At 45.3% G+C, this 26,875-nt stretch overlaps 2 protein-coding genes across 5 annotated transcripts in view; both read left to right on the top strand.

Moving 5' to 3' along the window:
• The first annotated feature begins 11,673 nt into the window (after positions 1-11,673).
• LOC116100607 lies at positions 11,674-15,554 on the top strand. 3 transcript variants are annotated; one of them, XM_031384355.1, is made up of 6 exons: positions 11,674-11,778; positions 13,069-13,086; positions 13,770-13,787; positions 14,155-14,356; positions 14,690-14,819; positions 15,453-15,554. In XM_031384355.1, exons 2-5 carry the CDS (start codon positions 13,069-13,071, stop codon positions 14,797-14,799), a joined length of 348 nt encoding a protein of 115 aa, XP_031240215.1. In that variant the 5' UTR covers positions 11,674-11,778; the 3' UTR covers positions 14,800-14,819; positions 15,453-15,554. The 3 variants fall into 3 exon arrangements, with proteins under 3 accessions (XP_031240215.1, XP_031240213.1, XP_031240214.1); XM_031384353.1 differs by having other exon boundaries at positions 14,572-14,819; XM_031384354.1 differs by lacking the exon at positions 13,770-13,787 and having other exon boundaries at positions 14,572-14,819.
• A 321-nt stretch (positions 15,555-15,875) lies between these two features.
• Positions 15,876-26,875, top strand: part of Ap3b2 (adaptor related protein complex 3 subunit beta 2) — a 32,788-nt gene continuing 21,788 nt past the window's right edge. Inside the window, exons 1-5 of one of the 2 annotated variants that reach the window (XM_031387179.1) lie at positions 15,876-15,948; positions 16,227-16,343; positions 24,593-24,668; positions 24,798-24,872; positions 25,189-25,284. In XM_031387179.1, coding sequence (XP_031243039.1) covers positions 16,231-16,343; positions 24,593-24,668; positions 24,798-24,872; positions 25,189-25,284 — 360 coding nt within the window. In that variant the 5' untranslated portion in view covers positions 15,876-15,948; positions 16,227-16,230. Of the gene's footprint in view, positions 16,344-24,592; positions 24,669-24,797; positions 24,873-25,188; positions 25,285-26,875 lie in introns of both variants that reach the window. The other variant, XM_031387180.1, reaches the window with a different exon arrangement.

The raw sequence follows: 26,875 nt of genomic DNA, 5'->3' as shown, positions 1-26,875 counted from the left end.
TTTTAAAATAATGAACAAAGTGTCAGTGAACCACGGAGCAATCCCAAAAGGACTATAACTATATACTTGTTATTGTCTTTAAAGGACATGAGAGAGGGCAGGATAGAAAAAGAATATTGAAAACTTAGTAGTCAGATATAGTAGCATATTCTTATAATTCCATCACTTTAGAGGCAGAGGCAGGAGGATCCCCATGAGTTGAAGGCTAGCCTCATCTATGTGCCAGGCTCAAGGTTAGCCAGAGCTATAGAGAAACACCCTGTCTCAAGGAGGAGGGAGCAGAGAGAAAAAGAAAAAAAAAAAAAAGCAAAACTCGGTGATTCAAATGGATAAATAAATACTATAAACCCACAGGAGAAAGATTAATAGACACCAAGAAACATGAAGAAAATGATATATTAAGTTATAGCTTAGTCAAAAATTTCAGAACCAGCAAAAGAGAAAAAAAATATTGAAATGCAACCAAGGTTGTTCCTGGCCACACATGTCCTTCCAGGGATGCTGAGGCAGGTAAGGCATGAGTTTGGAGCCAACCTAGTCTATATAGTGAGACTCAGTATGAAAACAAACAAGCATACACATAAAACCCAAGCAAGCAAACACCAGATCCCTCACTCTGCTCCCGGCCTCCTGGCACAATCTTACCGTACTTCACACTCTACTGCTTGCCCACTTAACCATGAGCTAAGTCTCTATTCACCTGGAGTTGTTTCTGCCAGATATATTGTCAAAACAATGGAGAAAGTAACTAGCTCAGAAAGTTGGTATGAAGAACTTAGGTCACTGCTGTGGTAAATCTGATCAAGTGGCTTCCAGGACTCTGGAGTAAGGTGGAAGAGTTTGGAGGCCAAGTTGAAAAGGCAGAGGAAGGGATTCTCTGCTTTTAAAACAACTGCTTGAAAAAATAGAAACAAACCACAAAGGCACAAACATGGGAAGAGGACTTGGTGTCAGGAGGTGGGGGGAACTTTTAGGGGGGTGGTAGGGGATAGGAGGCCCATGAGAGAGGATGGAGTGATTAGTGTTACCCTATTACATATACAGAAATGCATGAAATGGTCAAAAAATGAACATTTAAAATACAGCTTAGAAGACTGTTTCCTAGGCTGAGCCTCTAAGGTGCGCAGAAGCAAGGGCAGCTGTGGTAGAAGGGATATATCTTAAGCATATCTTGAGCTGATGGTAGAGCTTCTTACCTTCAGGGTGCTGGATTATGAGATGTGCAACCTATGAGAGTTGTAGGGCCATGGAGGTTTTTCTGCCAAGGTTCGAAAAACCTGCTAAGGTCAAGCAGTGAATGGCAGCCCCTACAAGAACACCAAAAGAGACCATCATATGAAGCTGAAGCCTAAGTTGCAGTGGAGACCCAAGGATGTTGGAGATGCTGGGACTGGTACATCCTGCAAAGAAGATACGTGCAGATGTTGGTGAGGGTGTTTCCAGAGATACTCAACTGAATAGGGAAGTCTCACCATGAATCTGTATAGCATATGTATATATGTGTACATATACACACACGTGTTTTGAATAGGTACGGCTCCCATAGACTCGTGTTTGAATGCTTGGACATAGGGAATGGCACTATTAAGAGATGTGGCCTTGCTGGAATAGGTATGGTCTTGTTGAAGGAAATGTGTCACTGTTACAGCTTGCTTTGAGTTCTCCTATGCTCAAGCTCTGTTCAGTGTGAAATCCAGTCTCTTTCTGCTGCCCAAAGATCAAGATATAAGACTTTTAGCTCCTTCTCCAGCACCATGTCTGTCTGGAAGCTGCCATGCTTCCCACCATGACAATAATGGACTAAACCTCTGAAACTGTAAGCCAGTCCCAATTAAATGTTGTCCTTTATAAGTGTTGCCTTGGTCATGATGTCTCTTCACCGCAATAAAACCAGATTTAACACACACACACACACACACACACACACACACACACACACACACATTGGTTCATTATATGCCGGAATCCCCAAGAAATCAGCTCTAATGCTAGTGAAGGTGTGAACTCGCCAGCAAGGGCAAGGGCAAGCAAGTGAAGAACAAAAGGGTTCCTTCTTCCTTATCGTTTATACAGGCTGCTACCAGAAGGTGTGGCCTAGATTAAAGATGGATTTTTCCTGGTCTCAAATTAAAGGTCCAGATTAAAGGTGGGACTTCCCACTTCAAATAATTTACTTAAGAAAAATCCCTCACAAGTGTATCTAGCCACTTGAGTTTTAGTTTACTCCAGATGTAGTCAAGTTGACAACCAAGAATAGCCATCACCCCCGTTGAGTACCTGATACATTTCTCTGATTCCTGACTATGCAGCAATGTAACCAAGCACCTCATATTCTGGCTGGCATGCCTTTACCACCATGATGAACATATTTCTTCCTAAGCCATGAGTCAAATCCTTCAAAATAAACAAACAGAAACCCAGCTCTTCCCCATCCTCTAAATCACAGAAAGTTAAAATTTTAAAGTAAATAAAAGCGAAGGCTAGGGAAATGGCTTGGTGGGCACAGTGTTTGCCGGGCACACATGAGGATCTGCATTCAGATCTCCAACACCCTGTAAAAGCCAGGCATGGTGACACACATCTGTAACCGAGCACTGGAATGAGTCCTGCAGGGGCCCTGCTAGTCAATCAGCCTCCATAAAACAGTGAGCTCCAGACTTACTGAAAGACCCTATCTCAAAAAATAAAATAAAATAAATCAAGAAAAACACTCAATATTAACCTGTGTCTCACATGCATGTGCTCATACATACATTCACTGCATATATACGTGCACACATACGTATACATCATAAAGTGAATGTGTGATGTACGGGTAATGAGAGATAAGGTGGAGTTAGAAGTAAAATGTCTGTCTCAGGTACTTCTTAGGGGCAAATAGATCAGAAAGTATAACTCTGTTATTTAACCTAAAGTTGTACTTTCCAGTTTTCCATCTTCTCTGTTTCAGGCTTTCACTTGTGAGTCTATGACTTTGATTTGGGATTTCTCATCTGTGCCTATCTTTTTTGTAGGTTTCAAGGCTATTTCTCACTTCCAGTTGGTAGGAGAGTCTTGACTCTGTTCTCATCAAAACTCAAAACCTGACTCCTGGGCTGGCGAGATGGCTCAGCGGGTAAGAGCACTGACTGCTCTTCGGAAGGTCTTGAGTTTGGATCCCCCCAACCACATGGTGGCTCACAACCACCCATAGTGAGATCTGATGTTTTCTCCTAGCGCATCTGATGTTTTCTCCTAGCGCATCAGTGAATTATGCCGGAGCGAGCAGGGCCGGCAGAGGTCCTGAGATCAACAGCAGCCATCTGTACAGCTACAGTGTACTCATACACATAAAATAAAAAAAAAAAAAAATCTTAAAAATAACAAAACAAAAAACCTGACCCCTACTCCATGGAAGCCAGCAGAACAGACTTGCAATCTCACAGTGCTTAACAATCAGGTGAGAGTCGGTTGAAGCACCAGGTTTTGTGTGTGTGTGTGTGTGTGTGTGTGCGCACACGCAGCTGACAGTGCTTTTTCCTTTGTCCCTTCCTCCAGTAAGTTTGATAGTAATTAGACTGCCTTCTCTCAGAGTGGTCCTGAGCAGACGTGAATAGCCTGTCACGGGAGTAAAACTTCATGAGATACATATTCTGCTTCTAGCACTTTGTATGGCTACCCCTCAAATTCAGCTGTCAGAGAATCTTAAATAAATGACCATTATAGTAATTTGAAAGAGTATAGGTGATGTTATTTACAAGTGGATAGGATGCAAATCAAAGACTATGGTAGAAGGAACCTTAATCCCTCATCTACTTCAGTTGGGAAGAGAAGCTGAGGACGTCTGGGGATAAGCTTCTTGAAAGGATTCATGGGTATCCATCACCTCCATCTCTCTTTATGTTCTTTTCCTCTGTTCTTCCTGCCACCACCTTAGTTAATGCACTAATTGTCTATTCATTCATCCTCACTGGTTCACTCTAAAAAAAGAACAAAATCTCTCCAGCCTATGTTGGTTTGTTTTTGAAACAGGCTATGTAGACCAGGTTGGTTTCCAACTAGGATCATCTTGCCTCAGCCTCCCAGGTGCTGGGATTACAGATGTGCACTTTGATGTCTGGTCTCACAATGTTTTACCTGTATTGTTTATAATAAAAAACTGTATTTACAATTTGAAACGGGAATTATTTAGGAACATCACAGGGCAAAGAAACAAAAAACAAAAATCAAAAAGCTCACAAACCACAATGCTCTCCACTAAAAATGAAATAAGAAGTAGATCTTGCATGGCGTGATAGAGGAGAAGATACCCAACCTCAGCCTCTGGCCTTCACAAGGGAGCACTCAGGCATGAGCATATGTATACACCCTGAACACATGGGCAAACACACACACACACACATACACATGCATGCATACACATACGCATGTGAACACATGCACACGCACACACACACAGATCCTGCAAAGACTGATATCTTCCATAAAAGACCAGACCATATAGTTTTCTTTTGCCTTGGTCTTCAGTATAGCTCTGAAGAGCACTGACATTTACTTAAAATTATGTTACCTTGTTCGTCATGAGTTGTTTTACATTAATTTTAATTTTTAAAATAATTATAAAAATACTGTTTCTCCTTTTGCTTTTTTTGAGACTGAATCTAGCATGTAAGCCTGGCTACCCTGAAATTCATGGTGTATGCCAGCTGGCCTTAAAGTTGTAGTAGTCCTCCTGCCCCCGCTTCCTGTGAGATGGGATTACAAGTGGTACCATGTACCTCCCTGGAATAGAAGGTACCACGCTGGATATTTACCTTGATGACTGGGATGTCTGGCTGCACTTGGATCATGCCTCCAGGATTAATACGTCACTTACCTCTCCTGCCCTGGCTGCAGATTAGCTCCTCCTTGTCACTGAAGGTAAGGATTCCTGCAGGAGAGAACAGACCATTCACTGACTTAGTGTGTGTCCTGTGTATAGTGGGTTGAACCAACTGTGGCAGAATAGTTATAAGCAAGCAGAAACTTTGAAGCCAAGCAGACCTGGGCTTTGTGACCTTGAACTAACACTGTAATCTATTTCTTAGTCTTCCTATCTGTACAATGAATCAGTATTTCTATAGAGCCTGGCACATAAAATTTAATCTTATTTATAATCATTTCAGCACTTAGGGCTAAATATTTAAATAAATTCATTGTTTAGACTGATAACTCTAAGCTTCAATATCTAAAAGAAAATGCTTACAAAGAAAGAGCCTCTTACAAACCCAGAGAAGATTCTCTCTCATGATGCCATCCTTTCCTCTTGGCTTTTTCTCCATGAAGCTGTTACATAGCTACAGGCTACAAAGCTCCAGGGGCAAGACCACATTGTTCAATTGCTTCACCTTCTTTTTGTCTTCTCTCTCTCTCTCTCTCTCTCTCTCTCTCTCTCTCTCTCTCTCTCTCTCTCTCTTTTTCTGAGACAGGATTTCTCTGTGTAGCCCTGGCTGTCCTGGAACTCACTCTGTAGACCAGGCTGGCCTTGAACTCAAAAATCTGCCTGCCTCTGCCTCCCAAGTGCTGGGATTAAAGGCGTGTGCCACCACTGGCCAGCATCTTCCTTCTGTTGATTTACTAACTGATGCCTTCAACACTGCCTGACAGACATCCTAGTCTTGGTAAAATTTGAAAGATTGCTACAGCTTCTCTGCTAAATATTATAGGCTTAAACCACAGAGATTTATTATCTCAGATTTAAGGGCTTGAAGTATGGGATCCAGATATCCACAGGATTCATTCTTTACAAATCTATGCAGGAACACCTTCTCCATGCCTCTCTCTAAGCTACTTACTGCTAGTTTGCTGCCAGTGTTGGGTATTCTCCTGTATTCCTTGATTTGCAGATCTCCATCTTCCTGTTTGTGTGTGTCTGTCTCTATGTATCAATCTCTCTGTTTCCTGTGAGCAATAGTTACACTGGGTTGGGACTCACCATAACAATACCCTTAATAACTACAGCTATGCATAGTTACTGATATATATATATATATATATATATATATATATATATATATATATATATTTTCTCTGAGAACTGCAACATTGTGGCATTCTGTCCTTGTGAGTTTAAGTTGCCTTCTCTAACTGTGGTGACATTTGTGATGTGTCATCTTTATACAACTACATTTGCACAGGTGATCTCTTCTTAACCAGAATGCCACACAGCATGTGCCTGAGACAAATCCCCCAGCATAGTCTAGCTTCAAGTCCCTAGAGCAGGGGCTTGGGATAGGATGGGGATGATACTCATCTGGGATCTTACTCCTGGACAATCCACTGTCTCTATGGTAACAGCAGAGAGAAATAACATACCTGCTGTGGACAGCACAGCTACAGGGGGTCCTTCGTAGTGGTTTGCCCAGCCCTTGTCAGATTGTACACTGATGAAAAGACTGGACATGAGTGCCAAAGAGAGGGATCTGTGATCCTGGTCTGCATCAATTCCTGTAAGACACTAGAAACTGCGCCAGATCTAAACAGAGGATTAACGTATTGGAGCCCTTCGCTACCTTTTGAGCAGCCAACATCAGAACTGTTTCTGAGTTACAGAGACAGTATCCAAAGTGTCAGTGGAAATTCCCAACTCCACTCTGTTGTGACCACTAAGGACCAGCACCCATGCTCTGCTGCCTACCACATCTACATGTGTTGCCCCCCAATTCTCTTGCAAGTCATACAGAGAAAGTGGCTTGTAATACAATACACATTGTGTTAAAATCCACTGTTTACAACTGAAGAAGTCAGAGAGATTAGACATATGCAAAGAGGCCTCGTTGAGAGAAAACTCTTGCTAAAACCTTACATGGATATGGAACAGTAGCCATCCCAACATATGTATATCAACATAAGAACAATAAATATGAAAAAAATAAATAATGATACCTCATAAAGTGAATAACTCTAGAGTAACAGATTCCACATACCAAAGTGAATGATTCAGAATTCAAATGTATGTATGTATGTTTTTTTTTTTCAAAAAGTTCAATGTCTCTGGAAATAAATATAAACAATCAAATTGACTAGAGAAAGCAATTCAAAATATGTATGAGAAGTTTAGTAATGAGCAGTTTTGGGATTTTGTTTTGTTTTGTTTTGTTTTGTTGTTTGTTTGTTTGTTCGTTTTCTTTTTTTTTCTCCATGGGTTTCTTTGTGTAGCCCTGACTGTCCTGGAACTCATTCTGTAGACCTGGCTGGCCTTAATCTCAGAGGTCCACCGGTCACCAAACCACCAGGTTTCAAACTTGGGACAAATACCTAAAGTGACTATTTAACATACCATAGTGGACCTGGCTGCCAGGTTCTCCCTCCAGTCCCTCAGTCCTTACCTGTTACAGGTCCCTCCTGGCTGGGACACCCTGCCCCCTACCCTGACCGCTCCAGCCCAGGGGGCAGGGCTGCCCCTCCCCATATAATCCAGCCATTTTGGTTGCCTGCTCTCTTTGTACTTTTGGCCTCCTGGCTGAAACACTTAATTCTCTTCTCCTACCCCGGATCCCGCCCTTTCTCACATGGCCCAGCTCAGGGTCATATCCACTCTGTGCTCTCCCAGATGTTCCTGCCTCTGGCTGTGCTCTCTCTCCCATTATTTATATAATAAACTTTCTCCTCCACTAACTCCAGGAGCAGCATGTTTCCTTTCTTTTCCTCTTTATTTCTTTTTACTTTTTCATTCACCTAATCCTGGGATTAAAGGTGTGTGCCACCACTGTACCAGCTAAGACAGATTTTGAAAAAACCATCCAAAAGCAAAAACCAAATAAAAACACTGAAAGTCAGGCAATGAAAAGCTTAGCAAATCAAATTTTAAAAAGTCAGCTGAAAACCTTGACAGACCACATCAAGTAGAAGAAATAGTATTGGAGCTTCAAAATGTTTCTTCCATATAATATGTTTAGACAGAAACAAACGAACACACAAACAGACCCAAGTAAGAATGAAGAGGGCCTGTGAGAGTTCTCCGGCAGCCTGAATAGGAAGTCCCCAGTGGGAAGAGTCCTGAGCTGGCTGGTTCAAGTGTGCTGACCTCGGCAGATTAATCCAGCAAGGTGATCCCATGCCCCTGATCTCTCTGTCTCTCCCTTTCTTTGACAGCATCTTGGTCATCATAGGTGAGCAGCTCTGCTCTGCTCTGCTCTTCCACCATGATGTAATCCTTCCCCACTGGCCCGCAAACAACCAAGCAGCTCTTGGATCATGGACCAAGGCCTCTGAAACACAACCGTAAGTAAATCTTTCTCTCTTAAGTATCTTATCCTTAAGTATTTTGCTGCAGTAATGGAATCCTGAAACTGCAAATATCTGTTCCATCAGTATAACAGAAGAAGAGGTACAAGTCCAAATATAGAAAATTGACTTAATGAAGTATTAGCAGACAATTCCACAATCTTAGGGAAGACATGGAAGTACAGAGTCCTTATGACTTTGTTGTTCTCTCTTCCTCTTCTGGGTGTGGGATCTCTTGGCATCTTCCCTATGCTGGGTGAATGGATGAATTCCTGAGTTTATGGTTATCCTCGAGGGTCTATACTTCTCCTTTCCAAGGAAAAACCCTGTGGTGTACAATAATTTTGGCTGAAAGTCATTTTCTTTTAGAACCTGAAGTACTTCATTAAAGTTCATCTTGGTCTTCAGAATTTCTGCTGGGAAATCTATAAGTCCAATGAGCTTTCCTTTAAATATAACATGGTATACTTCTCAAATTTTAATATTTCTTGCTTTATACTGTTTTAGAAAGAGGATTGACAACAATTTAAGGCCAGCCTGATCTACATATTGAGTTCTAAGGGGCCAGAGGTACAAAGTGAGTACTTGTCCCAAAAAACAACACATATAAGCAAGATCCAATAACAACAATGAAAAGAAATTCTAGAACAACAAATAAATTTAAAACTCTAAGATAATTTTAGTAGCAAGTGGGGGTATTGTAAGAAAAAGTAAGTGGGAAAAAAACCTGATACATATCTGGCTCCAAGTAAAAATATATTAGATATATTAGGGTGATAACATTAATTGGAGAAGAGAAGACAGTGGAGCAAAACAATGTGAAGAAATGAAAGCAAAAGGTAGAAGACAAATTCACATTGAAATCGCTGGGCCAGTGACGAGGTAAATGTGAAGATAAGGCTTCCGCACACATCACAATCAAACCACTGAGAGCAAAGATAAGGAGAGACGTTGAGCAGCCAGGACAACACGTGCTGTACCACTCAACAGCATGCACCACTGTCGACTTCTCACCTGGATGGATGACGTTCAGATGCCACGGAGAAAAATCTCCACAGGGCCAGGGCTACAGAAACAAACACCGAAACACAGTTCTGTGTCCAAGAGGATGAATAAAGACAAGGATGCTTTTGAATAAAACTAGGAGGGTTCACATCATCCTGCTGCTCCCTGAGAAGTGCTGAAGAAACGTCATCTGTCTAAAGGGAATTGGTGTCAAAAAAACAATTAGACCTTCCACCATTTAATGATTAAGGGTGTCTTTCTTATCTCTTAAAATACACGGTGGTTTAAAGTAAAAATATATAAAATTGCCCTGTAGGTGTATAGTGTAATGACAAACATTACATAAAAGATGGGCAGAGATGGCAGTACTGGATGGAGGTACCAGACCTACAATACTGATGGTTTCTACACTGAATATGCAGTTGCAAGGTCTCTAATTAAGTAGCTTGTGTAAAGTGGTTATTATTAGCACCAGGCTCTAACCAATCATGCTAACTGGCCAGCCTGGAAACTAGTTATAGTGTAATCTCTAAAGAGACTGTTAATATATAAGACAAAGAACTGGAGCTAAATACTAGCAGATAATTAAAATGGGATTTGTTTGATTCAGGATCTCATATGACACTGAAAGACTCCGGCTAGAGTTCCCGCTCAAGTCCTAGGAGGCATGCACCCAAGAAACACGAAAAGCCGTCTTGATGCAAATGCAGAGGTAGTTTATTTTTCAGGGCCTCGGTTCATTTCCCAATCCAACTCACGCAGGAGTCTAGGGAATCCGACCACGAGGTCCAGGGGTTAGGGCTTTTTATAGGAAAAAAGGTCTGGGGAGACAAAGGAATTGGTGTGGCTATACATGATTGGCTATTTTAAATGTAGTTCGTGCAGATCAGAGTTGAGAATTCCAAAATGGGGAGTGAAAAAGGAATGCTTATTCAAGGTTCTTAATTGACCCTTAGCTAATTAATACCTAAGAAAACCAGATGGCTCAGGGTTTATCACTCAATGTCTGGCCAGGCGTGTCTCAGGCGCCTTGGCCAGGCACCTCCTTGCCTTATCTCTGAGATTTGCACTCACTCCCCTGGTCAGTTTTTCCCTGGCCCAGCCATCTTCTGGCCCCTGTAGTTTTCAGCAATCCTCTCTAACCCTAGTCTCAAATTTAACTCTTTCAATCCCAGGCTTACATGGGCAAGTTCGTGTTGGATTTTTTTATTTTCTTTTTCAACACAGACTGTATAACCCAGGCCGGTCTGGAACTTACTGTTGCCTAGACTAATCTCAAACTTTCAAATCATCCTACTTCAGCCTCCTGGGTGTTGAGATTATAGATGTGTGTTAGCATGCCCATCCTAAAATGAATTAGTAAAAACTATTTAAATATACCAAAGAAGACAAGAAAGGTAGAACAAAAGAACATACACATATATCCAGAAGGGAAAAACAGATAAATTATGGCAGACCAAAGTCTAACGATATTGAATGCTGCATTAAATGTCTATGGAGTGAAGAGGAAGACCCAGTTTGAATTATTTGAATTGTGAATATATTTTAAATACAGTGGCATAAAGCCAGACACATGGTGTGCATCTGTGGTCTCAGACACTCAACAGGCTGAGTGAGAAGATCTTTGGAGCCTAGAGTTGAGGCCAGTCTGAGCAACAAGTGAGACCCCCATCTCAAAATCAAAATAAATATAAAGACACAAGCAGATGGCAAGTCAATGGGGAAAAGGGAAGTAAATGGGGATAAAAGACGCAGATGCAGTTAGCAAGCAGGATGTTAGGTAAAGTCTTCAACTCAAGCGTTAACAGGGATACAGGGGGACTTCCTAGTGATAAATGTCAGGTTACCCAAAGATGTCATAACCATAAAATGCTTCTACATGCAATAAGAGTTTCAAACTCCACAGAGCAAAATCTAACAGAATGAAAGGGAGACAGTTCTGTAACTGTAGACAGCAAGAAGCCTTACCATCCCTTTAAAGTGACAGAAAATTGTATAAAAAAGAACAAAATTAATATGAGGTGGAATGAACAATATCACCAACAATCTTGACCCAGCATACACTGGCAGAACACTACACCTAAACTGCAAAAATGTGAAGCATGTTCACTAGAACAGACCATAAAGCAAACTTTAGTAAATTCATGGGGATTGAAAGCTAGCTCTTAGTCTCCAACAAAGATAGGGTGCAGGCAAAGGGTTGAGTACCCGAGGCCAGGGAAAAGTGAGGAAATGGTGCTGAGACAAACAGGCAGTCTTCATATCAGATATCAGATGTTGAAAGGTGGGAGGAGGGGAGAGAGGCACCATTTACCTACCTGGACCCCAGCTCTCAGGCTCTGGCTTCTTGCCTGCCCCCAGGGTCATATCCAAACTGTGGTTGTTTCTGTCAGATTGGCTTGGGCACTGATGAATCTGGCCCCAGGACTTCCTGGTTAGCCTCTTTATCTGCCAGATCCATGGCCAACTTGCTCTCTTTCTTCAGGCCACAGAAGACAAACCGTCTCACAACGGAGTGGTCACTGCAAGGTAAGCTGCTTGCATTAAGGGCTAAGGTTAGGGTGGGATCACTGAGACTAGAGCCTCCAGAAGGGGAAGGACAAATTAGACTTCCACTTGTTTTAGGTGCAGGAGCCTGGCTGGGAGCAGTAATCCCAAGGGGGTCCAGTCACAGGAACACTTCTACCATTGCTGTGTTTCTGATAGCCAAGGTGAGAGAAGGAAAGGCTCCTATTTCCAAGCAAGTATTCCCGACAGAGTGGGCAGTGTTGTCAGGCCTTGGGCGGTGGAAATGGGATGCTTGTCTCTTATGCTCTGATGGCTGCAGGGTGTTGCTCTCTTTCCTTTTACTACTTGACTAAAAGAATGCTAAATGCTTCTTTCTTAAGGAAGAAAACAGGGTCAATACTTCCTGGTGCTGGGAGTTGGAGGCAGGAGTTCCCTATGCCTTTCGAGAAAGTCTCCAGCACTTAAAGTCCTATAAGCTAGTTTAGTCAGATTGCCTCAGTTTGAATACTGGTTTACAACTTTTTCATGTAACTTTAATGACCTCCCCAAGCCCCACTTCCCCCTTCTTCTGAATGAGAAAGACACTAGAATTTACAGGACACTGTTATTAGAGTTCACTGGGGTCTTCATACAGCTTTTGGCAATACACATTATTATCATTACTGGTGGAACACCAGCCATGGATCTGGCTTCCTGTTTGAAGGTGCAAGGCATAGGCATAGCACCCAGAATGCCTTCATTCCTGCACCCCCAACCCCAATGGGAAATATGAGGGAGTGTCTGGACTTTCCAGTTGAATGATTGATTCCCTCTGATCTCTGAGGCAGGGGTCACAGGGAGGCCACCAGCCTTTGGGACCCATTGTTCTTCTCCTCTGAGCTGAGAAAGATGTATTCTCCCCAGCCCTCCCCAAATGTGCATGCACAGGCAAATGTGCAAGTTCGGGAGCCAGCCAGACCTTAGATAAACAAACCCTGCCCTCTGGCCTTGATTAAACACAAAGAGCTCTTAGAGCTTCACAATGATGCCCAGCTCTCCAACCTTATTGTTCTCAGTTCACAGATGAGGAAGATGAAGGAAGGAGGGTGGGAAGAAGGAAGGCAGGGAGGGAGGGAGGGGGACACACAGAGAGAGACAGAGTCAGAGAGACAGAGACAGAGGGACTTTTTGATGTCCCATATGGAGAGGTGGCATAGGTCTCCCAATCTGTGACCAGCCATCTAGTGCAGACTTAAGCAGATATTGAGCTACCAGAGGAGGGAGAACGGAGATGAAGCAGCAGGTGGTAATGGCTGGTTTCTCTCTCCCTAGATGAGCTTCACATCCCAGGTAAATGGAGCAGAAGTCCTTGGCTCATCTTGTCTCTTCCTCAGGCAGGGTGGCAGCAGGGGCTAGGACAGTCCACAGGCTTCCATAGCTGTGACTTTTGCTTGACTCGGTGGGTACAGGATGAGAGGGAAGCTGGGAGTAAAGAAGTACTGTCCCTATTTGTTAGATGTTAGGTAGATGACTTCTGACCAAAGGACACAAGAATACACAGATACCCAGAGCCCTGGGGTCATGGTCATGGTCACTTGTTGCTTCTAGGTCTTACCTTCACTCTCCTTCACTCTATCTGCCTCTTCTTCTCTTTCTCTCCCTCCCCCTCTCTCTGTTTCTGTCTCTGTCTCTCTGTCAGTCTATCCCCACTATCTCTGAAACCAAAGCTTAGATATAACCCAGGCAGTGAAATCACCCTCTATTCCCAGAAAAGACAGGAAACTAAACTGGATTTTTCAGTTCAATATAGAAAAAAAAGGCGATGGTATTTATTATATGGGACCCTGATGGTCATGTGGACACAGATTAGCAAGAGTTGATGTACTTCAATTTCCTCCTGACAAATAAGAATATTTGACTGATCTTGAGAATTGTAACAAGGAGCAAACAAATGCATGTTTGCTAATGAGGTTATTGGACTTGGGAGAGATCAGCCTTGGCCCAACCTGACTTCACTTTTCCTGTTTCTTCAGTACTTCTTCTCAACCCAGGTACCAGCTGGCCCCCAGAAGGCAATGTTGCTTGTAGAAATGGTAACATGGACTACTGACAAGGAAGGAGATTGGAGCAGGGGGAGGGAGAGTGAAAGGAATGGGAATAAGTGGGTAACTATGGGTTGGGGAGGAGGTCCCAATTGCTGGACACTATGGCGTCCCTAGTGGGTGGGTGGCTCAAGGCAGTGTGTATCTGTGATTTCCAGGCCTCTGTAGTCCCATAAGGACAGAGAGGTGGGTATAAAGCAGCGAAGACTTTTTGCCTAGGGCCCAACCCCAAGCCAGCTCTACCATTTGTGATGAATAGAATGACCCAGTTGTGTCTGTGCACACACCCTGTAGTCAGCCATGTTTCTTCTCTTAGACTCTCTTAGGGGCATCTAGTACCTTTCAGTTCTTCTTCTCTGAGGCACTCATGGGTCAGCACTTCCAGGAGGTGGAGTTAGAGAACTGCGAGCCTCAGCCTGGAGACCTGTTCCTGTTCAAGTTGAGGACCCCTAAGGCACAGTGGTGCGGGGCCCATGTGGGCGTTTATTGCGGCCATGGAGAGATCATACATTTTGAGGGTGAGCAAAAGAAATTTGGCCACTTGTGAGCAAGCTGTGCTGGGACAAAAACTGGGACAAAGGTGTAGGTCTTTGAAGATGGGGGAGAGAGGGTTGGGCAGCCAGGGTGTGGGGCTTCAATTTGAGGAAATGCTGGGGCAGATTACTGAGTCGCACTGAAGCTAGCTCTGATTGGCTCTGATTTTGCTCTGATTTTGGGCCTGCTATCCCTACAGGCAGGACCTCCAACCACAGTGGAATACAAACGCTTCTGGGTTACTGTGAGGGTGTCGTGTGTAAACAGGGACACCGAGCTCTGCAGCGCTCCCGACAGCTCTGGCGTGTGCTACGCAGACGCGGTGGTGTTGACCCTAGGGTGCTGGAGAGCCGAGTTCGAGAAGCTATGTACAATGATCCTCCTCCCTACCATCCTGCTAGCAGCAACTGCGTGCACTTTGCACTGAACCTGTTGGGCATGGACTCAGTAAGTGCCTTTCTTCTACCAGCACACATTCCCCTCTCCACTGCAACCAGACCAAGTTCCTTTCCTCTTAAGCTCTTTACTCTGGCAATCCCCAGAAACAAATAGGTGTACCTATTTGTTGAAGTCACACACTTTGAAATCCTTTGGTGCTGTCTTTGCCAGGTAGACCTCAGGCTCCTCTTCTTAGATCCTGGGCAGATATATTTACTGAATATGACCAATCTCCAACTCAGGGACTGGTTCAACTCCATCCTTCTTTTTTCAGTAGAACTTTCTATTGACCCAAAGCCCGAGTTTTTCAGTTCCACCCTTTTCCAAACAGTTCACCAATTCTGATCTTAGAGAATTGGGGATTCTAGTCTACAAATCCAGACTCAGTCCTTGGGAATTCTTCTGTTCTCTAAGCCTGGCCAGGAGTTCCCCATAGCTCAGCCTCATGTCCAAAACTCTAGCCCAAAGATAAGCAACTCACGTGCACCTAGCTCAGGGTGCTCTCTCTAATCCAGACCTAGCTACCATCTTTCCTTCTTTCCTTAGGTCTTTGGAGCTAAGCTTGACAAACCACAAAGTCCTGGAGACCTGGCAATTACACCAGACCCTAACTCAATCTGTTCGGTCTTCCTTCTCTCCTAGATGCCAACGGACAGGAACCTAACCAGGGATTAATGTGACCTTGAGTCCTTCTGAATGGGCCAAGAAGTTTCAGAAAGGATCATTAAAATATTTTCCCAAACGTAATTAGAATGTTAAAGGTTCTCTTTACTCCACCTGGAATTGCTCTGCTCCCCAAATTCCCTTAGCACTCGCTTCCTGAGTCAGCCTGCTCTTGAATTCCACTTCTTCCAGGAAGTTGCTAAGATTCCCAGTAAGCAGGTTATCCTCAGTCCGAGTGAAAAAGGTTGTCACCCACCCCTAAATCTCCAAGACTGATTGATGTTCGAACCCAGGCCTGCGAGTATGACCTTCTTTCAGTGTCCCCCCCCCCCCCCCCCCCCCCCCCCCCCAAGCCCTCCTCCTTCACTGCATGGGTGGGCGGGCCCGTGGAGGTCAGGTGATCAGGAGCGCGGTGGCCGGAGATCCACATCCCTCCAAAGACTACACAGTCATCAGCCCAGCAGCCTTGCTCAATGTGAGAGACCTTTAGATGCTTGCAGTGTGAAGACACGGGTGCCAGGGAGTTCTGAGAGATTGGGGCGGGGCAGGCGCTATTCCTCTTTCCCCTGGCCACTCACCCCAACCCCGCAGTACAAGGGTGGTGCCGGTCCCTTTAAGAACCTTAGCTCTCGGCCCTGATTGCTGAATCTGCGCGCTGCCTCCGCTGCGCAGATTGCAGCTCCGCAGAGCTAGGCGTGCATCCCCTTCCTCGGCCCAAGCCCAACCCGGCCGCTTAGCCACCCTTCCGCGCAGATCCATGTCGGCCGCTCCCGCCTACAGCGAAGACAAGGGCGGCTCAGCCGGCCCCGGGGAGCCGGAATATGGCCACGACCCGGCGAGCGGTGGTATCTTCTCCTCGGACTACAAGCGGTGAGCTAGCGAACTCCGAATGGGTGCGGCTGGCGCTGGGGCACCATGGACAGCGCCCTCGAGGCTGCGGCCCTGCAGACCGGGACCCGCCCTGCGAGCTCCGCGGGGTTCCTGCATCCCCAGCTACTTCGCCTTTAGCTACGAGGGGGCGGGGGACCCGAGGCTGGTGGGGGAGGGGCCAGCCAGGTGGGGTTCTTAAGGGACGGCTGCGACGAAGTATCTACTCTTTGCAGCCTTTTATTCGCTGGCTCAAAGAGAAACCAAAACAAAACCCCCAAAACCAATTCTGTAGGGGAGGGGTCTGAATTGGTAAACTGGAATTTGATCGTGGTCCATTCCAGGAAACCAGCCTGGATGTAGACTGAGAAACTGGCTCCTCCTGCAAATTAATTTCTCCATCTTCCACCTCATTCTCACTCCTGCCCCCCAACCCCCACATTGTCCTATGATTCAGCCCTACTTGGTTTGAATCTTACCTTTGACTTATTCATGTATTTGCTCATAAATTCAATAGCATATTTATTAAAGGCCTGTGGACCTGCTAGTCACAGTAACAAAGTAGTGAACAGGAGCCAACAGCTTGCTTCAACAGGGAGCACAAATGAAGCCCTGACAATTCAAGGGTCAGGATGGGAAGTGCAAGACGCATTGCATTTCAGGAAGGAAAGTACTCATGTTAGAAATGGGCCTGGGGTCTCAGGGAAATGACCACACAATCCAAAGCACAAGGGACAAGCGAATGTACTTCTGCAGAAGGGTGATTCAAGCAGGCAGGTGTCCCTAGTGGGGGTTCCACTGGATTTTTATTACTAACAACAGGGTGGTCCTGTTCCTCACACTGCATGGTCAGTGCTAGGCCTCACATGCTCAATCAGTGGAGAACAGCAACAAACCTTTAAAAGTTGGGCAACTGATAAGCAAAGTGCAACTTTTGAGAACAGGATGCGGCTGTGAGCACATACTTTGATCTTAGACAAATGTTAGGCTGGGAGCCTGTCCAGAATTCACAGCCCCTACAGCTGATAGGCCTCTACTGGGAAGAGTCCACCTGAGACAAAGGAATGGAGACTTTTCTGACTCTATGTAACATAATAAAAACTCCATTGGCATAAAAGATGTACAGCTGGGTGTGGTGGTGCTCACCTTTAATCCCAGCACTTGGAGGAAGAGGCAAACAGATTTGAGTTCAAGACCAGCCTGGTCTACACAGCAAGTTCTAGGACAGCCAAGGCTACAAACAAATGAACGTTTCACTTACAAGTCAGGGTTACAAATAAATAAGTAAACAAATATTTCATTTCTATTTCCTACATCCCAGAGGACTAAGGAAAGCAACAGTGTAGGTTCTTCTGACGTCAGCATGCAGTGGCTAGACCCGGCAAGTCACTAGAATGAATGATGGCTCTAAGCGGGTGCTGCCACCAGATTTGTTGTCAGAAGGATCTTAGGCTGGACTGACTAGACTGAAAGTGCTCTGGGTTGAACAAGAGACAGGGAAGGAGATGTTAGAGTTGACTGGCTGGGCATGGGGATGGCCTAAATCTAAGCTGCTTAAACTGTGGGTCCCCATTGGGTCTGTTAACTGAATGCAGTATTCACAAAAAGGTTGGCAATACTAAAGGATACCAAACACACAAAAATGAAGAATTAATGAAAATCAAACACATAATAGAATTCTGGTTTCTGACTTACGGTGCATACTGTGACTTTACTGTTGCTGTGAGTCTAACGGAATAACAGCTGCACTTTGCAACCGTGATTCCATCATGCCAAACACCGACACTGCCTGACACACCTTAGTGCACACCAGATATGATCCCTGGAGACTGACATACTATGAACTGACGCACTTTCAACTGTACATACAAAATCTGCTCTTAGGGAAACGTAATGGTTTAATTACAGAAATAAAGGCTTAATATTGTCCTACATCATTCTTCAGCATGTATCAGATTAGTATATCTTTAGGTTATAATGTTACACAAACACCTTACTATGCAAATTTGCTTTAGTCCTGAGTGGTGAAATTATATGTGTACTAAATAACTGTTTTTGGTAACTTTTTGTTATTTTTATATGCATGTATGAGTGTGCATATGTGCGTGAAGTATATGTGTATGGTGTATGTGCACACGTATGATCAGGTGGGCATGCCATCCGACTACAGGAGGATATCCTTTTATGTCACTCTCTGCCTTGCTCCTTTGGTGAAGGGTCTCTCACTGAACTAGTTTTTTGGTTTTTTGAGACAAGGTTTCTCTGTGCAGCCATGGCTGTCCTGGAACTCTTTCTGTAAACCAGTCTGGCATCAAACTCAGAGAGATACACCTGCCTCTGCCTCCTGAGTGTTAGGAGGGATTAAGGGCATGCACCACCACCACCTGACTTGAACTCAAGTCCTTTATTCAAATACTCTTAATTGCTGAGTCATTTCTCCAGTCCCCAAGAATTGTTTTAAAATAAATTTCTTTTTGATTTATTGTCAACAAATGCTTGATTTGTATACCTGTTCTATATATCTGTAAACATGGAGTTGTGTAAAAAAACTGCAAAGAGGTGCTAAGTAGAAAATGTTTATGGTGTCCTGACCAGAGTAGGGGTGGCAAAGGGGGCTTAAGAGCTTACTTTCCTATTGTTTGATCAAATATCTGACAGAAACAATTTAAGTAAGGGTTTATTTTGGCTCCTAGTTTGAGGATTTCCATTATGGTAGGAAACATGATAGCAAGAGTTTGAGGAAGCCTGGGTCCATGTCATCTTCAGTCATGAAGCCAGGAGGATGGGGCTTCATGTTGCCTCTCTCTCTCTTTCTCTCTCTCTCTCTCTTTCTCTCTCTCTCTCTCTGAGTCTGCTGTACTTCTTTTTTTTTAAATTTATTATTTTTACTTTATGTGCATGGGTGATTTGCTTTCATGCATGTCTGAGCACCGAATTGTACCTGTGCCTATAGAGGCCAGAAGAAGAGGTTGTTGTGAGCTGCCATGTGGGTGCTGAGAATTGAACCAGGTCCTCTGGAAGAGCAGCCAGAACTCAATCATTGAGCCATCTCTAGGGCTCCCACTTTCTCCTTTTTATTCAGTCGGGGTGCCCAGCTCATCGGGTGCTGCTGCCCACGCTTACGGTGGGTCTTCCCACTTCCCTTAGACCAACCTAAATACCCCCTCACAGGCCAGCCTACTGGTTTGTCTTTTAGATGATTCAATATCCTATAAACTGAGAGTCAAGACTAACTCCACATCCTGGCTTTGGAAGGACTGATGAGGATCAAGAGGCTGGGTCAGAATGAATAGGGGAGGGAGTGGGGGTTAGGGGAAATATATGAGATTTCTAGGGAATTGGGAATTGGGAACACAGTTCTGGAAAATTTAGCATTCATTATGGTTATGAGATTTGGAGTGAAAAAACAACAAAACAAAACAAAACAACAACAAACCTCTTCCCCTGAACTTACCTTAGCCTGGAGTGGGCTCAGGCCCTCTCCACAGCCATCTGTACCTCCTGTGGCTTTGCTTCTGAGCACAGAAGAGGAAACCAGATCCTCCCAGGAGGCCAGTGTCCTGTTACTGAGTTTCAGGGTGGGGCCTTCTGCTGGCAGTGGGCAGTGGCAAGCAGTCCCAGCTCTGTACTCCCCTGGAGCAGGACCTGATGCCAGATGCAGCGATTCCTACAGCTCCCAGGGACTGTAGTAAGGCCAGGGGCCAGAGGAGCCGATCAGGAGGAGGCCTCCAGTCCTGTGCTAGGCCCTGACGGTGGGCCCCCACCTTGGTACCAGGCATTGAAGCCTGAGGAACTTCGGTGGCTGCAGGCTCCTGAGGAAGACACAGCTCCAGAAACATTGATAGAAGAACCTAGTCCTGAGGTTGGCCAAGGCCAGACCCAGAGCCAGCCACTAAGGTACAGAGGGACAATCCCATCTCTCCCTTGAGAAGGTCAGGGAATGGGTAGTTGCTACTGTTATAGCCCAGACATTTTATGTTTTATCTCCTCAGATAGAGGGGCACTAGGTGTTCGGTGTTCAGGCTTGGGGGCTGCAGGTGGAGGTTACAGGACACCTGAAGGCTGAAAAGCGTGACCAAGGAATATAAGGAGCCTAGCTCCCTGGAAACTCTGAGGGGAGGGAGGTTGTAAAGCATACCTTTACTGTTCTCTCCCTCATGAACCCTGTCCGGAGTGGTCTCAGGATAGAGTATGGGGACAGAAAAAATAAAAAAACCCATAGTCCAAGTTTGGCCAGTCTGTCTGGGTGGTAGACTGTAACTGGGGAGGGAGCCCAGTGGCCACTGGGGAGGTGTTTGATCGTAAGGTTATCTGTGACACACCTGGGGACTCTAGCCACCATCAGGAAAGTCTGCTAATCCAGAGTAGGTCAGGGATCAGGTTGGAAGGAGTGGAAAGGTAAAGGGATATGACTGGGAGATGAATATTTCATGACCTCAGGGCAGTGGTGTGTACCTCTCCCTCTCTCTGCCTCCTAGGAACTTGAAGCCAGTGGGAGGAGGGGGAACAACAGAGGGGTGAGGTCCATCTCTCCCCAGAAGGGAAAGGGGCAAAGGCCATCTCACCCCCAAGAGGTCTAGTCTGGATTGTGGGCATTTGAAGATCTGTTCTGTCTGCTCTGTTTTTTTATACCCAGCTCCTGAAACACATTAGTAATTTTGTGGGCTGGATGATCTGGGGTGTGCATTTGACAGGAGCCTGAGACATTTTAGGTGTGGCAATGACATCCTGGTGTGGGGCAGCTTCTAGGGAGTACAGAGTTGTAGGCATCTGAGCCTGCTCTGTCTACTGCATGCCACTGCCCTACCCCGCCCCCTCCCCCCCAGGTTGGGCCCTCAGGACTTGCTCATATGCCTTGGAACCCCTAGCCATTTGGAGAATGAGTCTTTTTTTTTTTTTTTTTGAGACAGGATTTCTCTGTATAGCCCTGGCTGTCCTGGAACTCACTCTGTAGACCAGGCTGGCCTCGAACTCAGAAATCCGCCTGCCTCTGCCTCCCAAGTGCTGGGAGTAAAGGCGTGCGCCACCACTGCCCAGCAGGAGAATGAGTCTTAAGTGACCAAATTTATTATGATTGTATATGTATTAGATATGGCTGTGGTATGTTACTGTAAGGGGCCTGTGTGTGGTGTGAATGTCTGTGGATGATGCTAGAGAGTATGGAGAGGTTGCTTATGGCATATATATATGTATATATGTTGTATACATATATATATATCATAGGTATGTAAGTGAAATGTCTGGGGCTTTGTGAGTCGAGAATGTTTCTATGTCAGGTTGCTGTATCGTTCATGTATATTTCTGTGAGTTTGTGTGTTTCTCTGGGATTTGTGACTAAAATCTCTTGTATATGATTTTTTTGTGTCTAGGAGGGATGCGTGTAGAGTATGGGTATAGGCATATCCACAGGGCTGGAAGTGTGTGCAATCCATGTGAGAAGTACTTGACTGTTAATTAATCATGAAGTGTATATTTGGAGGGGTATAGCAGTGTACACTTACACACTGGCAAAGTTGCTGCCCATCTCTGTCAGCTTCCAAGCTTCCAGCTTCCAAGACTCTCAGTAGTGCCAAAGCCCATCCAAATAGTCTGTGTGTCTGTCCTCCCCTCAGGGCAACAGCTCTGAGTCACTGAGTCAGTGTTTGGGGGTGCTGTGTGACTTTTCCTGGAGTGACGTGAATAGATATATGATACGGCACCCCAAATATGGCACCAAAGAAACAGATCTACCTAAGTCCAGCTCAGTGAACCAGGGAGTTCCAGGAGTATAGGTATGGGCGACTGGGACTGAGGTGGCTTCGTCACTGAAAAGCCAGCATGGTTGACGGCTCACAGAAGCAGCATCCTGGGGCTCCCTCCAAACTTTGGCCTGTGGAAGTCTCCTCTCCAAGATATGTAACTTTGGGGAGGGACCTGACAAGTCTTGTTTTATTTTCTGATCTGAAACATTTTATTTCCTTCCTGAGTCTCAAGGAGTCTGCCTTCAGGAAGGACTATTTCTTAAGAAATAGCTACAATTCCAGTGGTTGTCTTATGCTCTTTGCTTTGAGAGCGCCAGAAATGTTCTAGTCTTGGGGACATCCACCCAGGCCAAGGCATTTTGAGTTAATATGAGCAGGGCTGGATGCTTTCTTCTGTTTGTCGTCTGCCAGCTGAAGGGCCTTTGTGTTCTGGAAAGCATCCCCTTTCTACTTTGTTTTCTGTCAAAAAATCTTTTCGGAAAAATCAGTTTCTATTTATGTATGTTTATTTACTTGGGCTTATATAAGTGCTCATGAGTGTGTGCGTGCGCATGTGCACATGAAAGCTAAGGACACTTCCCAGAGTTCTTGGGACATGGGTTACTTGGTGCTCCTGTCTCTCCTCACTTTTCTGTTAGTCTCATACATGCACCCTTGGCCCTTTGTCCCTGGCTCTCTGACATTTTTGTTCTTTGGCTTAGTTTTTGAGATAGGGTCTCACTATATAGCCATGGCTGCTCTGGAACTCATAATGAATGATCCATTTGCCTCCCCTCCTGAGTGTGGGTTAAAGGTGTGTGCTATCCTGACTAGCTATCCTAGTTTTTAATGGTTGATGTAAAGAAACAAAAAACAAAGCAAAACAAACAAACAAAAAACCACAAGCTGGGTTTCTTTTCTGGGGACAGGGTCTCCTGATCCTCCTGCCTCCTATTCCTGAGCAATGGGACATGCCACCATGCCTGAGATATGTCGAGATCAAACCTGGGACTTTATGAAGCTAAGCAAGCCTCTGACCCCAGACCCTAGAATAGAAACATTCTGTCTCACAGTTCGGAAGGCCAGAAGTCACGGTTTTAGCAAGGTCATGTGCGCTGAGAAACCCAGAGAGGAATCCTTTCCAAATCCCATTGGCTTGGTGGCAATCATCGATGCTTCTTGGCTTACAGAAGAAAATCTTCAGTCCTATGTCTTTACAGTGTTCTCTTTGTGACTCTGTCGCTTTGAGTGGGATCACCAGAAGATCTGAGTGGGATGATGCATGCTAGTAATCTTAGTACTCCCGGAGCTGAGACCAGAGAATCATCAGGCTGAGGAAGGAGCCCAGCTTGGGCTGTAGATCAAGATCTGTCTCAAATTGAACTAACAAACAAACCGGGAGATATATTGGACAAGGGAGCCACCCACCCATGGAATAGCTTCATTTAACTTTAGTGCAGGTACTCCCTAATTAATGATGGTCCATCCTGTGAGTTTTTAACTTTATGGTGCAGAGAAAGTAGTGTGCATTCCATAAAAATGGGAAAAAAGTGTTGTTCCTTTCCCAGGCTATCAATGTGCAGTGTGATATTTTGATGCTGTGCCCATCAATCAGCTAATACAAGACTTCTGGGTACATTGAAGATAGGCCAGGCTACTCTGTGATGTTTGGTAGTTGAAATGTAGTAAATATATTTTAATTTGTTCATATCTTAATATGTTCACTTTATACTGGGTTTATGGGCATATATGCCATTACATCAAGAAACATCTTTATTTTTAAATTTTTTAATTTAATTTAATTTTATTTTTGAGACAGGGTTTCTCTGTGTAGCCTTGGGTGTCCTGGAACTCACTCTGCAGACCAGGCTGGCCTCGAACTCAGAAATCCACCTGCCTCTGCCTCCCAAGTGCTGTGATTAAAGGCATGCACCACCACTGCCTGGCAAGAAACTCAGGGGTGAGTGTGTGTGTGTGTGTGTGTGTGTTTGGAGGTCACCGTTGGGTGTCATTCCTTAGGCATCATCCACCTGACTTTTCTCAGACAGAGTCTCTCACTGGGACCTGAGGCTCACACTTTAGCCTAGGCTGACAGGCCAGTGAGCCCCAGGGACCTTCCTGTGTTCACTTCCCCAGGGCTGGGATTACAGGCAATTTCCATCTCACGCAGGCTTTGTGTGGGTGCTGGGGCTTGAACCCCAGCCCTTATGCTTATTGGGAAAACACTTTACCAGCTGATCTGTGCCCTGCCCACATACTTGACAAATCTGTTTCCAAGAATTCTAAGGGGTGGGGGATTAGGACTTCAACTTCCTTCTTTCGGCCGGAGAACATAATCCAACCTATAATAGTGGCTGGCCAACATATTCCTCCTGAAACCCTAATCTGTAGTTTGCCCATTTCCACTCCCCACCCTTACCCCCAGCTCTGGTCCCTCTCTAAACTGGACTTGTTCTGATTCCTAGCTGGACCCTGGTGATTCATGCCCCTTCCTCTTTCCTCATCTGACCTTCTGTACCCCCCACCCCCCAGGCATGATGACCTGAAAGAGATGTTGGACACCAACAAGGACTCCCTCAAGCTGGAAGCCATGAAGAGGATTGTGGCAGTAAGAGAGGCTTCCCATGGGCTCTAGGTCTGGGTGTCCAAGAACAGTGACCCTGGGTGGATATAGGGCCTTGTTGTCATCAGCGTGCTTCCTCCTCTTCCTCCTTTCCCCATTTGACCCAACACCCAGATGATCGCCCGGGGGAAGAATGCCTCGGACCTGTTCCCTGCAGTGGTGAAGAACGTGGCCTGTAAGAACATTGAGGTAAGCACATCCAACAACAATCTCCAATCGTAACCCAGGACTAAACTCAAGTGGGGCCCAGAGCAAAGAAGGCAAGGACTCAACCCTTGGGGCCTGACCTGTTCAAACTGTCCCTGACCTGGAAGACACTGTCTTTGTGTCCCTGAACTGGATGTGGATCAGGCTTGAGGACTGGGAACACACTCAAGGCTGCTGCCTTCTGATGGAAGAACCTGACCCCATGGACCACAGCTGTACAGAGAGGTGGTGATGGCATCCTGGAGGAGAAGGTCCCTCCCCCTGTTGGGAACCTGCCAAGACCCCTTTTCTCCCCTAGGTGAAGAAGCTCGTCTATGTGTACCTGGTCCGATATGCTGAGGAGCAGCAAGACCTGGCTCTACTGTCCATCTCTACTTTCCAACGTGGCCTAAAGGTCAGAGGTCTGCGTGGGGTCTGGGCCTCACTGGAACTGGGAGAAGTGGGGCCAGGCAGGAGCCATGAATACTGCGTAGGCTCTGGAGACCTCTCCTACTTGCAGAAGTTGGGAAGATCAGGCTCAGAGGAGAGTGAAGGATCACCATGAGGCCTCAACAGGTAGAAGCCAGGCTTACAAAGAACTTGAAAGACCAGGTGGTGCTGGTGATGGTGCATGCCTTTAATCCCAGCACTTGGGAGGCAGAGGCAGGTAGACCTCTGTAAGTTTGAGGCCAGCCTGGTGTACACAGTGAGTTCCAGGACAGCCATGACACACACTGAAACTCAGTCAAAAAAAAAAAAAAAAAAAAAAAAAAAAAAAAAAAAAAAAAAAAAAAAAAAAAAAAAAAAAAGGCCCAGAACTTAGATAGGAACTGAGTGCCCAGAGCCCATGTCACTCCACCTGAGATGCCTATTATAAAGTCTTGTCTTGATCTGTTTTCTGTGGCTACAACCAGATAATAATAGACTGGGTAATTTGTAAAGAATAAGTTTATTCTTCTCACAGTCCTGGAAGCTGGATGGTCCAAGGTGGCACATGGTGTCACATAGTGAGAGGGTGAGAGGGACACACACAAGAGACATCCGCTCTCAGTCCATTAATCTACTCATCCGGAGCCCTCCTGACTCAGTCACATCTTAAAGCTTCCACTGAGTCAAAGGTGGCCTCACTAATCAGGGTATGGATTGCATCTCAACTTAAGTTTTAGTATAGTACTTTTTTTTTTTTTTTAAACAGTAGGTTGTCCCCAGTATGAATCATTTGAGTCCCAGGCAGTGGAGACTGTCAGTCCTCATGTCTCCTGATCTATCAGGATATGAATTGTGACACATGTCAGGCACATGCCAGTCCCTTGAGGAAGAATTCTGATGATAGAAGAATTTCTCATCCTGGGCAGTAGAGCCTTGGCCGAGGTCCTGGTCTCCTGGTCCTGGTATCTGAAGCCATCAGTGACTTGAAGAGCCTTTTTACCTTCCACCTGCTAGGAAGGGCAGAGGTTTTGCTGAGAGCCAGTTTCCCATGCAGGAGATTGGTCTCCCCCTGGAAGGGTGGCTGCCGAGGTCACTGCACAAGTCAAAGAGCCACCTGTCACAACTGACTCTGGGAATCCCATTCTCAATACGCTCAGAATGGCTAGTGACTACAGGATTGGAAAGAATTGGTCTTTCTGCTTTTTAGCACAGGAGGTCATTGTCATGCCTCAGACACACAAGAGTATTAAAAGAACAAACAATCACTCTTTAAATACTCATCTATTCCTGCAGAATGATCTGAGCCAGACAGAAATTGAAATCACCTAGATGGAGGGACAGTGGAGATCAGGTTCTTTAGAAGGAGGCAGTGGGCTGAAACCCTCAGTAAGCTGTGAATATTTCTCTAGTTGGTTGGTTGTCTCCTTCCCTCCCTCCCTTCTCCTGTATGGGGCCTAGGGTTGAATTCATGCACTCACGCTCAAGTCTCCACTTGGTGTTTGCTGACTGGTTTGGGTTCTTCTGTGGGGGATATAGGCAGCCTCCTCTCTCCCTCCTTAGTGGTACTCGTATCTTTT

The sequence above is a fragment of the Mastomys coucha genome, unplaced genomic scaffold (assembly GCF_008632895.1).
Source record: "Mastomys coucha isolate ucsf_1 unplaced genomic scaffold, UCSF_Mcou_1 pScaffold21, whole genome shotgun sequence".
NCBI classification, from domain to species: domain Eukaryota; kingdom Metazoa; phylum Chordata; class Mammalia; order Rodentia; family Muridae; genus Mastomys; species Mastomys coucha.
This window is presented reverse-complemented; position numbering and strand designations above follow the sequence as displayed.